At 41.1% G+C, this 17,020-nt stretch overlaps 1 protein-coding gene across 1 annotated transcript in view; it reads right to left on the bottom strand.

Annotated features, from left to right (window-relative positions):
* Positions 1-10,175: 10,175 nt before the first annotated feature.
* Positions 10,176-17,020, bottom strand: part of ANKH (ANKH inorganic pyrophosphate transport regulator) — a 105,395-nt gene continuing 98,550 nt past the window's right edge. Inside the window, exon 12 of the mRNA XM_051799327.1 lies at positions 10,176-16,594. Coding sequence (XP_051655287.1) covers positions 16,478-16,594 — 117 coding nt within the window. The 3' untranslated portion in view covers positions 10,176-16,477. The remainder of the gene's footprint in view (positions 16,595-17,020) is intronic.

Here is a 17,020-nt window from a genome sequence, read left to right as displayed (position 1 = left end):
GTATTTTGTTTCTTGTTTTATGGCCTGTTCTCTGTCTTGCTTTATATTTTTGATGTTTTCATTTTGAAATCCATGTTAAAAAGTTAGTTTATTCTTGAACACTGCAAAGCATACTAACCTATGTAAAAGAAGTAATTATTGGCCTTGCTGCTTGTACATGGGCAGCAAAAGCAAATAATTCCCTGAATTGCTGTTGTCCAAGAAAAACTGAAGAGGAAAGAAAAATAAATCAGCTTTTGCAACTCACTTAACCCTGATAAAAAAGTTGAAGTTATTTAAATAACTGAAATTATCTAATTGTGATATATTCTTGAGATTAAAATTTAACACCTCTTTGAAAAAGGCCATGTTGTCACACATTTAGGGCAGTGACTCTGAAAGTATGACAAAAGCTCCAAAGCAGAGGCTTTTTAGAGGCCAAGTTTGCAGCCATTAGGTATGAAAACAATTCACATAACTGACTTGTATCTTGAACTTGGAAGGCAGGATGGGGTGCAAGATACTTAAGTCACATATAGTGTGTATTTTTCACTAAAAACTGTTGCTGTCTACACAGAGCTTTTATTTTGTCTTTATTCTGTTTCTTAGTAAGAAGCATGTTATCAAGTTAATGGATACTTATCCTTCAGCTTCCTTTCCTTTGGTGGAAGAGTACAGCAGAAGTTCTTTGTGTGAAGGAAAGGAGAAGTTGCATTGCTGTACCATGTGGGAATATTTGGCTGTCGGCAGAGAGATGTGCTGAAGTGGTGCTGCAGCAGCAATTTAGCAAAGCTCAGACTGAGTAAGGCTCTGGGAAGCCTGATATGGTGTTTTGTGGGAGCTCACTCCAGGACCTGGTGTATTCGGTTCAGGACTGTGACTTTATTCAGATAGTTGAGTCAAAGCTTGACCAAATCTTGGCCAAGTTTCTTTTCGTGTGGCAGCAACAGCCCTCTCATCAAAAACTAGTGAATGAGAGTGGAGAGCAAAGTGAGAACTTCTATCTCATACAAATGGTGGACATGGTCATACATCCCTTTGTAGGTGTTAAGTGAAGGGGTGATAAGGAGCTCTTTGCACAACAAGTGCAGGGCTCAATTTGTCATCTCACGTCCCCCGTATGTAATAGTGTCGGTTGTGTAGCCCCTGCATCTTGTTTTCTTCTGGACATAATTGCCATTTGTTTTCCCAGTACACTAGCTGGCAGGATAGGCCCAAGAATGTCTGAAGAGGGCCAAATGTACTTCATGAATGCTCCCTTTTTTGGTAATGGTGGAAGATGACGGGTGGCATGTTCTGGAAGCTTCCTGCAATGAATATTTTTGCTGTGACATTGACTAACGTGCTTCAAGCCAGATAGATTCAAAGAATACGTCCATTTATAAATTTTTTGAGGAGAACTTTAAGCTCTCAGAAATGGAAATGTTGTTAATGCCACAGAGCTGAAAGCGAAGCAGGGAAGGCTCAGCATGGTACAGGCCTCTCAAGGAAGGTGGCTCTCTAGTCCCTTTTCCCCAGAGCACTCATTTCTGGATAGGTGCTGATGAGTTCTTTTACTTCTATTAATAGCTTCTATTTAAGTCAAGGGGATGGCAAAAAACCACCCCGAAATGTACTGAGCCATCAAAGAACTAGTCAGTACTGACTAACAATTGTTTTGTCAGGGATGTTGGTAGAATGCTGTGGCATGCTGGGAAGGAGTGGCGTACTGAATGTGATCACCAGCTGACTCCTGCAGAGGATTCTTTGCCCAGTTTCCCCCTTTTTGGAATTGTGGGGTTTGGGGTGGTGATTTTAGACACCTGTGCACCAGGTCTTTGACATGGTATATTGCCTTTGGGCTATTGCAGCAGTGGCTGCTGCAGGTGTTGGAGTAGCTGGCCTCTCTGCACATGCTCTTCAGTGTCAAGCTTTCAGTCTAACAAATACAATTTTTTTTAATTGAAAAAAATTCATTTTATTGAAATTATGTTATTACATAGGCTGAACAGAGTAGGTACTTCCCCCCCCCCCCCCCCCCCCATCTCTTTTACCTTTCTAGAATCAGATGATTCTTCAAGTGTTTGTGGCTTGCCAGGATGGGACAGAATTCAGACACTGCCCTTGTTAGATCTGTTGTGCACGCACATAAATTCAAAAAAAAAAAAAAAAAAAGAGCTACATTAATGATGAAACTAGTGCTGTCCTTCTGAAACAGTCTTGTGGCATTTCGCAGACCATTCGCTGAAAGCGTTCTCTTTTAGCCTACACCTGGCCCCGGTCTCTGAGTGGCTCTGCAAAGGAGCCCTGGAGGCCCCCTGACCCCGCGGGGGGAGCTCGCCCTCCCCTCCTCTCCCTGTGTGCCGCCAGGTGTCACCGCAGGCCAGGGGACAGCTCAGACTCCCTGCTGCCCAGCTGGTGGCATCCGGAGCCCTTCCTTCCCTCCCTTCCCAGGGCATAGCGAGGGCATCTGCTGACTTGCCGTTTCACCTTGGTGCTCCAGCAAACGCAAGGCGCAGTGACGGTACATAAATACCGATCGTGCTTAGGAAGTACGGCGTGGCTAAAATGCTTTTTGCCTTGTGATCTAGTCATCTCAGAAGACCACGGTTTAGCAGCATCAGCTTTACCTTTATAGACCTGCATGACACAATATATTAGTTAAAATTAATAATGCATAGGTAGAAGAAAGACGTTTTAAAAACGTGTGGAACACTGTGAAATTAAGTGGTAAGAAATTTGAGAATTTTCATTCCTTTACATGTTCATCTTTTTGAATATCAAGAAGTTCATCTGTTTTATACCTTGAATAAGAATCTGCTGGTAGGGATTGAGATTTGTAGCAAGTCCTCTCTTTGGTTGCTGAAGTATCTGGTCTTGGTTCATCACCAAATCTTCAGGTGATGTATTGAAGCATTTGAGTCTTCACAGCCAGAATAATTCTGTAAAAGTTAGAATCTGAGACATGCTCATGAATTCTGAGCAGTGTTTCTAGGATAATTTACTCTCTCTTCAAAAACACAAGGCTATGTAGTGTCAAAAATGATGTATGGTGAGAAGTGGTGAGGTTGGATTGTCAGATTGTCCAAGAGTAAATAACTTTCAAAATTTATAAACCTGTTGGTTTCCAGACATTTACAGGTGCACAAAGCATATTCTATTTTTACTGTCCTTATTATAGAGTGGAAAAAACCAATTCCAACCATAGGTGTTTATAAAGATTTAGTGTACCTAAAAAAACCAGAATAAACATGATAATAACCTTCATTGCTGCCCTATACTATTGTTACTGAATTGCTGAGATGAAAAAAATTATTTCTAGCTGAAAGATGTATTCAGTGTAAAACAGTGCATCAGTAGACTACAGGATGTAACTATAATAGGCTATATATTTAGAGATGGACCACTTGCTGGACTGTTACTGTTTCATGTTTCTGAATGTTTTCTGCATCGTAAGATTTTTTTGGCTTTGCATGAAATGTAAGAGAAATGATAAATTATGTTGAGCAAGAAGCATGTACAGAATGGGCCATAAACCTGTGAAGTGTGGCCATTTCACTCAAACTCTTTCCAGAGCCCCCTTCTTTGAACAAACTGGTTGGGTTTTTTTCAGTATTGCAAACATTTTGGCCTTTGTTTTAAAGCAGAAGATCTGGGTGTTTTGCTTAAAGAGCGGAAAGTAAGAACCTGAGTGAGAGCCTGCTTCTTGCCCCTTCTAGGCAGGTTTCTCTCTTGCTGCCAAGGTTCAGCTGCTGTGTCAGGGTGTAATGAACTGCATTGTGAGTGCACTTGCATTTTGGAGGATTGTATTCCCTTCAGGAAACCAGCAAGCAACAGTTAAGAGAAGTTTCTATCACCTGAGTATCTCTTTTGAATTTATGGTGTTGAGGGGTGGAGGTGGGCAGAAGAATCAATAAAATTTCTTCTCTGGGCTCTTGTTATGCTGCTTGGCTAATAGGGTTGAAAACAAAGAGGGAAGGGGGGGGGGTTACAACTAAACCAGCAGGAAACCTACCAAACTTCAGGGAGTTAACAGTTTATTTCCCTTGTGTTAAATAGCACGTACACAGTGGCAGGCCAAGCTGCCTCCTTCTGTGAGCCTCAGACCCTCATCTTCCATTCAGGCCCCTAAGATCATCCCCAGCAAACACCCAGCTGGAGCATCACTGGCCTCCTGCACCTCCTGCAGGTATTACCACAGGGGACTGGCACATGGCACTTATGTACTAGCTTTTAGTATCTAATATTAATGCTACTTTTAGACAATCAAGTGGTTCCATGGTGTTCATTTACTGATGAGCCCTCTTTAGAGCTCTCTTCACTCAGATGTTCTGGGTTTTGTCTCATCAAACCATGTTACAAACATAAAACGTCTTTCAATTACAAAAAATATTTTTAGAGGTAGTAGGTGAAAAAGAAAAATAAGTTGAAGCAATGCTTAGGGCTGTTTAAAGCAAATCTGTGATTGTTCCCACAATCAACCAGTTTGTAAGACTCCCAGATGAAAGATCCAGGTCCCCCCATCACCCCGTCCCATGGATGCTCATTCTGATGTGTCTGACTTCCCAAAGAGAAGATGTAAAACAACAACATGGAAAATGTGAAGGAAATAACGATGTGAAATTTCCTTTGAGGAGCCAGGATAGAAGGTGTAAGATCTGCAGTTGTGAAGGCAGTTCTGGTGCACTGCAGGGACTGTGTTAACCTTGGTGGGGCTTGCCACCAAAACACCTGATTCTTCAAAGAGATACTGCACTGGATGATGCATGAATTAAGTACTTATTCATGGTAGGTGAGCTGAGCACAGAGCAATCTATTTTGGCTGTAGTTTTGGGAGCATGGCTCCAGCTGCCAGGAAAATGTTTCTCTGCTCATGAGACACAGGAAGATTCTTCACCTTTTATGTCACCTAGAGGAGGCCCATTTTTCACAGCTACAGAACAGCCTGTGTAGAGAGTTAATAATTACTGCTTGACTTTCTCCTGGGTTGTATCTTCCTCAGCAGCCACTCCTAGGCCTTGGTTTTCCTCCCTGCATGTCACAAGGACTGGGAGAGTATTCACTGTGATCATCCGACACCTTGCTCAGAAGTGTCATTTACAGACAAGCCCCGCCACAAGGCAACAGCAGGGCTTCTGCTCTCTTAGTGCCATACCTCAGTTAGTGTCAGTATTTTTTTACCTGTCTGTGATAAAGAGCCCTTTTCTGTTCCTTGGCATGGAACAGATCTTCCCCCACCAGTATGGATGCTATAAACCTCCAGCATAGCCATGTTCCCCCACTTTGTCAATGATTATTGGACACAAAAGCAAATGCTATGAAGCACCACCACCCACAAACGGGAGAGTTTCTGTGTGGGATTGGGCACTCTCTCATCTAAGGTTTTTGCATGCCCTCTGGGGAAATAAACTGGATTATATTTCACTATATGTTGTTGATGGAAGAGCTAATTGTCATCATTACTGATGGAGGAAAAGTCAGAGGAGGGGCTGCTGATGGGAGGGAGGGAGACTTTCAAGACTACGGGTTAAGAAGGTGAATTAATAATGCTATTTGACATCATACTGCATGTATTACTTCTTACCTGCTTTGGATCAGACCCTTTCTTGCTTAGGAAGAGCAAAGTAAAGACTACAAGGTAGTTTAAGAGAAGTCAAAATCACTGCCACGTGACTGTTTGCATCGTTTGGCCTTGCTCAGTCTGCTCAAAACAAAGCAGTGCAGCAGAAATTCTCAAACCTGTTTCCAAACAGGCTCTGGCTTTCTAAACCATGGGGATGTTGGCTTCCTTGGCCCTGCCCTCATAAGCAGGCACAAAGGCAGTATCTTTTTCTGAGCCCTAACAGAACCTCTTTTTTTTTTTCTTTCCATTTTTTTTTTAGCATGGCCTCCTGCCAGGCCAGTGCTCTGGGCATGGAGAGCTTGGACAAGGTCAGGGCACACTCTGTGCAAGCGGCCATGGGACAGCAGTGGCGGGTGCCAGCAGCTAATGAGTGTGTGCCTGTGGGCGGTGAAGGGAGTTATCGTCTGCTGGTGTAGATGACCTAATTATATTCCCTGCCCCACTCAGCATTCCCAGTCTCGGGCAGGAATGTGATCCTTTCTCTAGCCGTGGCTGGAGATTGAGAAGGGGGAGCTGGACATGGCAAGAGCCACAGCCAGTTCAAGTTCTCTGAAAGGTCCCCTGGACAGCCCTGCACCGAAGTCCAGGAGAAACAGAGCTCCTGTTCCCAACGCTATCAAAGGGAAGATGGGACACACCCTGCAGAGGCCAGGAAACTGCCAACCCCTGCACTGTACTGGGGATGTGGCCACAGATGCCAGTGGGATGGGAAGGTGGTCATGGAGCCCCAAGGAAAGGAGACAAGAGGAAACAGGAAGGAATTGATGGGCTGACAAGAGGTGGGGAATCCTAAGGCTGCCTGAAACTGAAAGCAGTATGAGAGGAGGTCATTTTGTGGGCTGGAGAAGTTGGGCTTCTCTCTGAGAGCACAGTCTGTGCTGTGGGCCAGCATGAGGAGAGCTGAGGCAGCAGGGTCCCAGGGGGGTCATGAGGAAAATATGAGCAAAGCCCAACCATCGTACCTCTCCAAGGCCATTTTAAAAACAGTGGCTGCTCAAGTGTCAAATCAGGAGAGACATTAAAAGCTGTGATCCCATAGTCAGTCTTCTTGCTAGCCCTGGGTGGCTCAGATTTGGTCATTTGGGAGAACATGTTCAAAATAATACGTTTTTGATTAGGAATGTTTTTGCAGCTTCATAAGAACAGCTTTGGTGACTTGCCAGATGGATGGATAAAGCATCTTCTCATGACATTGCTTTGGCCTGGTGAGAATAATGCTCTCCTTTTAATACTAAGTATTTATTTAACAGGAATTATAAAAGTATTTGATTTAGTATGGAAAAAGTATTCTGACCATGGTATTTCCATATCAACGACACTTGGAAGTTTTGTAGAAATAAAGAGCTTGTCTTGTATCATTTTATGGATACTTTTGGATTTCATTAACTTCAGGTTAAGACCTTGGAGTTGGCAGCATCATGCTCATAGTTCAAAAACAATTTGCGTGTTGGATTAATTTCTCACCAGGAAGTATATTTTGCTTGTTCCAAATGAAAAGAGCATTTTAGACCATGTCAGATTATCAGAATTAATAAAACAGAAGCAATCAGAATCATTAATCATATGCAAACTGTTAGAACTTTAATTAAAGTAATTAGAATATGAAAGCTATTGGACAATATTGGAGCACAGATCCCCCTCAAAGAAAGCATAGATCATTCTTTTTAACAATGCAAAAACATACATCTCTGCTAAATACATAAAGAGCACTCAATTTTAATGTGACACATACTTTTATACTTCTGACCTTAGCAGTGATTTAAAAAATGTACAAAGTTGTAACCTTCATTGGTTTCTTTAGAGTTTAAAGAAAACCCACATGTTTAAAGCAAAGCTTTAAATGGTCAGTAAAAAAATGGTCAGTAAAAAAAAAACCCAAACCAGTAGCTATAGCGTGTGTACAAATTACAGAAAGCAACATTTATTTTGACAGAAATCAACTGGAATTCTACAAGTATGACAGAAGATGATGCATGAGGTAACATTTCATTTAAAATCTAGGATCCCTGTACTGTAGTTCCAAACGGTGCTCTGGCTTGACACCTACAGTCCTTGCAAAATTGACTTGTTTAAGTAGTTGAGGATGGCTATTAGGCACACTGCTTTGCATAAAAACAGCTTTATCCTACTAAAAGAATTTGAATCTAATGCTGAAAGATATTCTGAAAGACATGAAAACCAAGTGATACCTCTCAGGTGAAATATGCATTTCCCTAGTTCTCAGATTACCTTCAAATTATAGAAGCAAACTGAAAAATGGGGCCTTTTCTGTAGAGAATTTTTCTATAGAGAATTGACCTTAATCCCAATGCAACTTCAGCAAAGTGTGGTCAGTTACTGCTCTTGCCTCTTTCAGCATTGTAAGCCTGCTGAGAACAACATGTTGTCCTGCAGAATAATCCATGGTCAGAGGGCCATGTCAGGAAAAGATAAGGCTCCCAAACTTCCTTTCCCCTCTTTACTGAGCAAGAGTCTTCAGATTTTGGGCTGCTTTTTTTTAGGATCTTGCTTCCAGACACTACTCCTCGCTCCCAATTATAAAAGTATTTCCATAAAACTAAAAACAAGTCAATTTTAGAGAACCCAAAGGCACAATTAGAACATGCAAATATTCTAATTTTTAGGCATTTCTGTGACACTGTTCCCTGTATTATCCAAGCATCCGTCACCAGCATTAGTGAATGTTATCCTTATAGCACCCCTCTGAGATTGGAGAACCCTCTAGTCTTATGTTATTAATGGTGGAGTCTGACCTTGCATGATGTGGTCAAAGCTATCTTTGTTCAGAAACTCCATCTCTTTTAAGAGACTTCCTAGGAGTTATATCTACACAGTTTGGTTCTCCTCCATGATAATTTCCTGCTGTGAAGACAAAATAGTCCTCATCTGCTGCTCTGCACTTTAGGTTTTGCTCAACCTTTGTAGTTTCCTTCTGGAGTGACCTTGTGGCAGGCCCTGCTCAAGTATGAAAGACGGAGAGAGCAGGGTGTGTGATACTGGCTGCTCCATTGCAAAAGCTGAGACAGTTTGCACGGTAAAGTTTGTCTTTATCTAGTAACTAGTATCTAGTAAGACTGCCTGATAACCTCTCACTAAAGTGAACCTTTCACTAAAGATGATAATAGAATGGGCTTATGGTTCTCTCTGCCTACCAGTGTGGTCCTTGCAGGGTAACATAGCGCAGGGTGCTTGCAAAAGATGCTTCAACTCATTCATTTGCAGCCGTCTGTCTCTCTCCCCATACACACACTCACTCCTCTACACTCACATGTGCTTCTCCTTAGGCACTCCCAGAAGTTTTCTGTCCCATATAGACCAAACAAGGCTTTCTCAAGCTTGGGAATGCTGCTAGGCTGTGCTGCCAAAGCACCAGGATTTGAGCTTGCTTGCCTTTGTGATGGTGGGGGCCATTTCTGCCCAGTTTGAAAACACAGGTTGAGTTTCGCATCTTGTGCGTTTGCTTTTTAAAAATATACTAGATACTGCAGGTATTTTTATTAAACCTTAAGTAAGTGAAGTGAAAAACTTGTTGATGGTAATAAGTAAGGGTATGTCATCTACAAAAATAGGTCCCTTTAACTTTTATGGAGTTTTTGCTTTTGCAATGTTGTGGTGCTTGCGAAGTCTGAAGATAAAATCAGTTGGTCTAAGTAACCAGTAAATTTGCTGCCTGTAGCCTTCCAGTTGTTTTGTTATAGCTCAGGAGGGATTTTTTTTGTTCATCAAAACAGCACACAAAAGCAGAGTAACATTAGTGCTGCTTTGGAGAGCAAACTACAAAGTTGAGTAATGAACATTAGTTCCAGGCTCTGCTGTTTTCTGCATGTGTACATATACCTTACTTTCCACCCAGGCAGTATTCTCATTAAAAGTTAATACAATTAATTTTCTTTTTTTCAGTTCTGCAATTTTTTCTTTGCATTTCTGTTGTGAGTTTTTTTGCTGAATTATGGATAAAGCTGCTGTTCCAATTTTGAAATACATCCTTTCCTAAGAGAGGATTTATATGCTCTCATTTGCAGATAGGCCAAGCCATTTTATTACATAAATATAAGTATTGACTTTACATTACCTTGATTACAGAAAGGAGTTACGAGAAAGGGTAGCTTTTTTTTAAGCACTGAATGATGTACAGAAAGAGAGATGGGCGGAAGCAGGTAATAGGTGCAATTGCTTGCTGTTTTCAGGTGGTTTTGCTTAGAGAGTTAATGGGAAAAGTGCTGAACTGTACTCAAATACTTCATCTGCAGATACAATAACTTATTTTTGCTTTGTCCTTGTTGTGGGCTCCCAGAGGGTGGGAGGGTAATGTACAGCTGGTTCTGCAATATGAACATTTTGTCATCAGCAAAAGAATCTGTGCAGCTCAGATGTTTGCTCACATGTCTACATTGTAGACCCCTATTAGGCACTATCTCCCAACCCTGAACCTAAAACCTAAAAAACAGGCAAGCAATCTTAAGTCCTTTAAGATGAAGGGACCCTTCTATGTTCCTAGTTGAATCAGAGAACAATTTAGGCAGGAAGGGGATTGCAGCCAGTTATCTTGTTAAGTCCTCCTCTGCTCAAAGCAGGGCCACTTTCGACATTGGACCAGGCTGCTCTTGTCCAGATGGATTTTAAACAAAATGGACTGCCCCTGTTGATCAGGCTCTCAAACCCATTGTTATACATTCAGTTGTGAAATATATGAAGCCTACATACTTCAAACTATTCTGTGCTGCTCTGGGGATGCAGTGCTAACTTTGCTGTAAAAGTTTGGGTCATGGTCTCACAGATCACTAGAAAGTAACAAAGTGGCTGGAGTTAAGAAATGAACTTAAATTAACTCAATTAATTCTTGATTTTAAATAAAGACACTCCCCAATTCCTTCTACGTTTTGACTCTCCTTTTCAGCTTAGCAAATGAGAAGTAAAAAACACTCCATCAAAGAAGAGTTTTGTTGTAAGCTACTTTTTAATCACAACGTTACTTGACGTTCAGTCAGCATGACGATTACATTTTCCTTCTCAAAATGCCAACAGACAAAATGAGCCTAGCAGGAGCCTTCAGAAGAAAATAAGGAAATGTCTGAAGACACTGAACTAGGAATAATAGAAAATAACGAGATAAAACCAATAAATTGATTTGAGCAGTGACAAGGCTTGCAATACTAAGGAAAACTTTCCCCTCAGGATTACAGGCAAAAGACGACCTAGAAATATACTGCCATTCTTTGTTTTACTAAGATAGAGTGTATACTGTGACTATGAAATGCTGAGACTGAAGCCCACTAACTGTACAATTAATTTCCACGATCTGTGGCCAAAATGCCCTTCTGTGCAAGTCCACGCTCCAAGCTGAGCTTAAAGCTCTGCCCTCATATTTGTCTTTAGCCTTTTTGTTCAGAAGGTGCCAATTACTGAGAAGTCTGGCAATGGTTTTGCTGAGGATTGCATCTATGCACTGACAATTGAACTTGGCTCTCCAAAGAAAATCCACACAGGCTGTCTGAGCCTGAGCTCGGAGCCAGGGCTACCCTGCATCCCATGGCCTTCTGCTGCTCTGCAGGGCTGCCACAGCTTGCGACCACACTTGGACCAAGTTTGCTGCTAAGCTGACAATTCTGCCTTGTTTCATGATGCTGTCAGGCTGCTATACAGTGTGTTGCAGAGCACAGAATAAATCGGGAGCTCTTCATTCCACCTGGGACTCTGCCACAAGCCCCCACAGCCTGCTCTGCGCTGCATCCCCTCCACAGGAGCTTGCTCCCTCAAAAAAAGATGGCTTGCTGCACTTGAATTCTAGTAAAAAACCAAACATGAATGGGGAAGGGAATCCTAACATATTATGGTTTAGCTGGTATTTGAGAAATGCCAATTTGATACCAAAATTGGGATAATTTTGTCTTGTGTTTAATTAATATTTATGTGATGTTTCCTTAATTCAAACCTGCCAGTTACTCAGAAACAGGAAACTATGTAGTGCCTCCTTGCTACACATTATAAAACCTGCATGCTGGTTTATTTCTGCTTGAATCATCTTAAGATGTTTCATACTCTTCACTCTGAAGAGTCTTTCACTTGGAAACCAAAATACTTAGAAGTGGTGTTTCATGGACACACTTCCTCATCCTTCAGTCCCTCTATAGGACAGCTGAAAGGGAAATGGCAGCAGCCACAGCTCTGGTGTTTTCTGCCCTTTAATTCCCTCATATCCACACCATGCTGTTGTATTCAGGATGGGTATACATTACCATAAGATTTTCAACATGTCCTCTTTCTCTCCCATTCCAGCTTACTGATCTAAATCATGCTTTAACTTACTGGTATAGGTCTGCTGTTTTATTTACTCTTTTATGTAGCTTTAAACTGCAGTTTTTAAAAATGGCTTAGTACTAGTCCCACATTAAAATCATGTTTAGACTTGTTTGTGTTTAGACTTCCTTGTTCCAATGAACTATACAGAGGTTGTAATAAAAATGCCTGTGCAACACTCTCGTATACACACTTATATACATATGCATGGCCTTCCAGTAGACTAATCCTGCAATTATCCTCAGGTAACAACCAGCTGCACTCAGCCCTGTGCCAACCATGCCACAATGACAAAACCTCAGTGAGAGACAGAGCCAATACTGCTGCCACGCCATTCTCTACACTGTCCCACACTTCACTGAGGATGCTGGCAGTGGGGTTGGGATGCTCGAGCTGCAGGATGCTTGATTCCCGTTGCCACCTTGCAGCCCAACACGAAAGTATGCCTGACAATTCTGGTGCCTGGGCCTGAAAGCATCCTTTCTCCCATCTTTTTAAGCATGAGGCGCCATCCCACAAAAGCAGGCACTCCTGCCTTCAAAAGGTTTCTGTTCATGTGCTGTGGCTGCCCTGAATCAGCTGCATTCATCAGCTAACCCTCTGTCTCAGGCTGCTCCTCTCTGGCTGCAGATTTGGCGAAACACTAAGCAAGAGCCAGATATAAATCTCCTGCTCAAAAGAAATATTTAGCAGCAAAATGAGTAGAAAACAAAAGACTTCTCTGTTACTTACCCAATCCTCTCACTCAGGGTGGCTCTATCTAACAAGCAGGGAACTGAACCCTCCTGCCTGGAATGGCTGCGCCAGGGGGATGGGGAGCAGGACTGCTCCATGCCTTGGGAACCCGCTGGTGCACCCAAATGGCCTCAGGCACTGGCTGAGAAATGCAGAGCTTTGTGCATCGAGTCCATAGCTTGGTAAGCGTGAGAGCCTGCTTAAAGCAGTGAGGGAAAAACCTGGAGTGTTTCCTGTTAATTCTGAAAAAGGAAAGCTCAAGACAAGTTAACACAATTTTGCAAATGTATTAAAAGCCGAGGAACATTAATCCACAGCTTATCAGTGTTCTGCTCTTATTTCCCACTGTGCAAATTGTTCTGCAACATGAGATGTAGGATGAAGATCAACATTTTTCCTCTTTTTATTGTAACTTCGATTGTATAATTCAGTCTGGAAAGGCCAAGTCTCCACATGAATTCATTGAGATGACTGCGCTCCAGCTCTCTGACACAGAAACGTAACATGTTTCTATTGTAAAATAATTACCACAGAGATAGATAGCCATTTCATAAGCAACAGCACAAGACAGAGACAGCTAAGCCATTATGCTAGAACTCAGGGAAGTCCTTTTCGAAAGGAAAAGGTGCAGAACAGAGTATGTACCAGCATCTGCCTGAGATACTCGAATCAGTAATGCTCTGACTGGGGCTTTGGCCATAGAGGATGGCTGCCCACTCCCAGCCTGTAACTCATCAGACTGGCTGTTTCACCAGTCCAGCTAATTTGCCACTGACTGGGAGCTGGAGCAGCAACGTTTCAAGTGGTCACTGAAGCTCCTGCCAACAGTACCCAGAAGCATAACCAGTGCCTGCAAGGGACAGAGGAATAGCAACCTGGACATATCTCTTCCTGCTGAGAACTCTGCCTGTCCCCCAGCGAGCACTTGAACCAGCATGAGGGGCTGGCTTGGAATCACTCACTGCAGAAACGTCATCACATTTTGTTAATCCGGCAGAGCAATGAAAAGAAATACATGACCTGCAGGAAGCAGAAAGCGATGCAATGCACGTGTCTTTATGTCACTGCTTGAATTCTCACACAAATCCCACCACTCCTGTGCTCATTCAGTATCTTGCAAAATAAAGGACTAGTAAGTATTACCCACACAATTGAAAATTTATCTTTTACAATACCATTAGTTTATCTCTGTGTGACCAATAATTCAACTTTTGTGTTTGTTCAACTTTTATGTAAAGCACAAGCCTCCATGTTTTCCTTTAATTTGTTTTCAATTTTTTACTTTTTGGTGCAATTACTATCTTGAAACCTACATTGGTAATGCTCAACATTTTTCAAAAATACTGCTGTTTGAATTTTAGTCATGTACCAAAGAAATATTACACAAAAATATTTTCTTGCTTCATCTCTACAGTTCCTGAAAAACTGTATCTTGTGGACTTGAATACAAATGTACTGGAGAAACCAAAACTATGTGAATAGAGGAGACCTCAAATGGCCACTGTGATCTGTAACAGTCTATATACACATTATATACATACGATTGTTTGAGAACCTGTATTCATGAATGTGCACAGACTACATACTGCACACATAACTTTGTCTGAGGGTTTTTTTTTAAATTTTGTTTTAAACTACTGTCAAAACCAGGATTTACCCCATGGTGGCACAGAAAAACGTGGTAAATGGATTTAGTCTTACCATCCTAGGGCCACTGCTCATTAACTGAGAAGTGATGTTGCAAATCTGTTAGTTAACACAGTAATTTCTACCTTTTTTTCTTATTGCATTTGCACATGTAACAAATTGGTACAAATGTTTCCGATAAAATGTAAATTTCATTGATACAATGCCTTTCATGATGGCCATAACTGGTTACTAGTCAACTCTGTAGTTTTGTAGAGACATTTTTTGCTGAACTTGGAAAAATAGGAAACATATTGTAGTTTAAAATAAATGTACATAATATACAATATATATATATTTATACACGTGTATGTCTACATACACATATATTGATAAAACATTTAAAGTAATGTTTAGTTTTGATCAGTTCTCTGAGTGCTGGGACTACCTGGCAAATAAATCTAGGAATTTGTCCACAATTAAATAATAATTTCCACAACTTAGAAAAATATACTTTTACTAAATAAGGTTTAAATTAACTGGTTTATGGATATAGGATGGAGGATAATGGTTTCCAGACTCTGACGTGATTAAATCTGAAAGAACCCAAGGTACTACAGACCGGTAGTGAACGCTGCCCTGCAGCCAAACACAGAAGAGCACAGAAATACAAGCTGCTGCCGCAGCCATCATCAGTGGCACCCAAACCTCCCTGGTCATCTCTTACACAGGCTTCATTTCCACCCGACTTGAATCACCCACCCCACCTCACGCTCCGTTATTTAACCCACTTCAGCCACAGCCACACGGCGCCCGCCGCCTGCTCCATGCACAGCACTGGAGGACTGGTGTGAGCAGCTCCCAGCTCCCACATAATGCTTGCCTTGAGAGCAAACATATAAACAAAGTCCCTAATTATCAACTTGGAGGACCACCACCAGTACTTGAGATTCACCATACGGATTTTGACCTACTGCATAGGTAAATATATTATAGCAAAACATACATATGAGTGTGTGTGCCATGTGTATATAAGTATATATACATATACACACACGTGATTATGTGTATCTCTCTATAAAAAATTTCATCGAGCTATGTGTAGTAACGTGATATACCATGGTATCCTGCATATGTTATGTTTGTTTTTTTTTTAATATAGAGGCACCAGAAATAAGTATATAGAGCAAATCAACCTTTAAAAATTAAAGTTAGATCAGTGGACAAGAACTTTGGTAAAGCTTATCAATATTTATTTTTGTTTAATTTAAATACAGTTGTAGTTTATCAGTTGCCATCACCCTCTTCAGAAGAGGATAGTGCCTGCTTTTTTTCCCTAAAGAAAATTATATGTAAGGTGGGGCTTAATGATTCAAGAAAATTCTGCATTAAATGTTTACATTTTTCAAAAGATTATTATCTCTCTGCTGGAATGAAAGCTAAATAGAGTTCTTGTCCTGTGTGTACTTTATTTATACATACATACATATATAAATATATATGTATGTATGTCTCTGTTTATGTACCTGTGTGTGTATATATACATCCACACACTTTTAATATGAGAGAGGAACCTGTTTTTCTCCACGTTGTATGTGGAGACTTACATGTTCCTCCCTGTCTTTTACCCTGTGCAGTATAAGCTCTAGTGACGAGGCCAAACAAAAAGATATAGTTCACCATAGTATATTAGTTTATGTAGCAAAGTCATTTTCAAGCAAGTAAAATAAAGCTCTGTATTCCAACTTCTTTTCCTTTACATTTCTCATGAAGAAAAGGAAGGAAAAGGAAAGAGGGGAGGGAGAAGGATTATGGCAGTAGCATTGAGCCAGTGGCACGTGCCAGTGTGCACGTGTGAGCGTGCAAGTGCATGCCCATACACACGCACACACACACATGCACAGAGAGCAGGGCTTTGGTTGACAAATGCAGATTGTCCAGAGAAGGTAGATGCATAAGTAAGGAAGACTCTACAGTGATGCAATTGTATCTTTTATGTTTGCATGGAGTGAGAAAACAAATTCAATTGGAAAAAAAAAATAAAGAAGCAAAGACCTCTTTTTAGGTCCCTCATCAGTGAGAGCATACTCAGTATGCTAGAGAATTTATCTGAAACCTTTTAAATCAAGGCCTCTTTATTACAAAAATAAAAATGAACAAACGAAAAAGTATGAGAGACGACAAGATGCTGAAGTGTCACTCCAATCGTCCCTGCAGAGAACAATTGCATCCCATTTATTATTCATTCTCTTCTCTCATTTCTACGATGTCTGTCATTTCCTCCGTGTGAGGCATGTCGGTCATTGCAGAGTCTTCACCTTCTACAGCTGTCTCATTCTCATTCCTCTTCTTTTTCTAGATTGAAACAAGCATTCAGACACCTATCAGTAAGTTGTGCATGAACACACTCCAATGAACTTTCTGCACCTGGGAGTAGTGAGGTGGGAACCTGGTTTGTTTAGAGTATTTTAGTAAAAACTAGAATATTTGTGTCATATTTGTGGCTTGTCACTAATAACTTGGATTAACTCAGAAGATTTTCATAACCTTTCTGGGGCTCAGCTTTTTCCTTTCTAACATAAATGCAATCATAGAGGCTTTCTTATGCTAAGCAACATCCAAGACAGGCTTCAGCCATGACTGGAGGGAAGAGAGCATCTGGAATCTTTTACATCACAGACTTTTTATTAAAAAACCAAAAACAAAACAAAAAAACCCCAAAACAAAACAAAAAAACCCAACAAACAAAAACCCCCACAAACAAACAAACAAACAAAAAAC

Source organism: Manacus candei, unplaced genomic scaffold (genome assembly GCF_025592945.1).
Source record: "Manacus candei isolate 608988 ecotype Guabito, Panama unplaced genomic scaffold, ASM2559294v1 h1tg000049l, whole genome shotgun sequence".
NCBI lineage: Eukaryota > Metazoa > Chordata > Aves > Passeriformes > Pipridae > Manacus > Manacus candei.
Note: the sequence above shows the minus strand (reverse complement) of the source record. Positions and strands in the feature narration are given on the sequence as shown.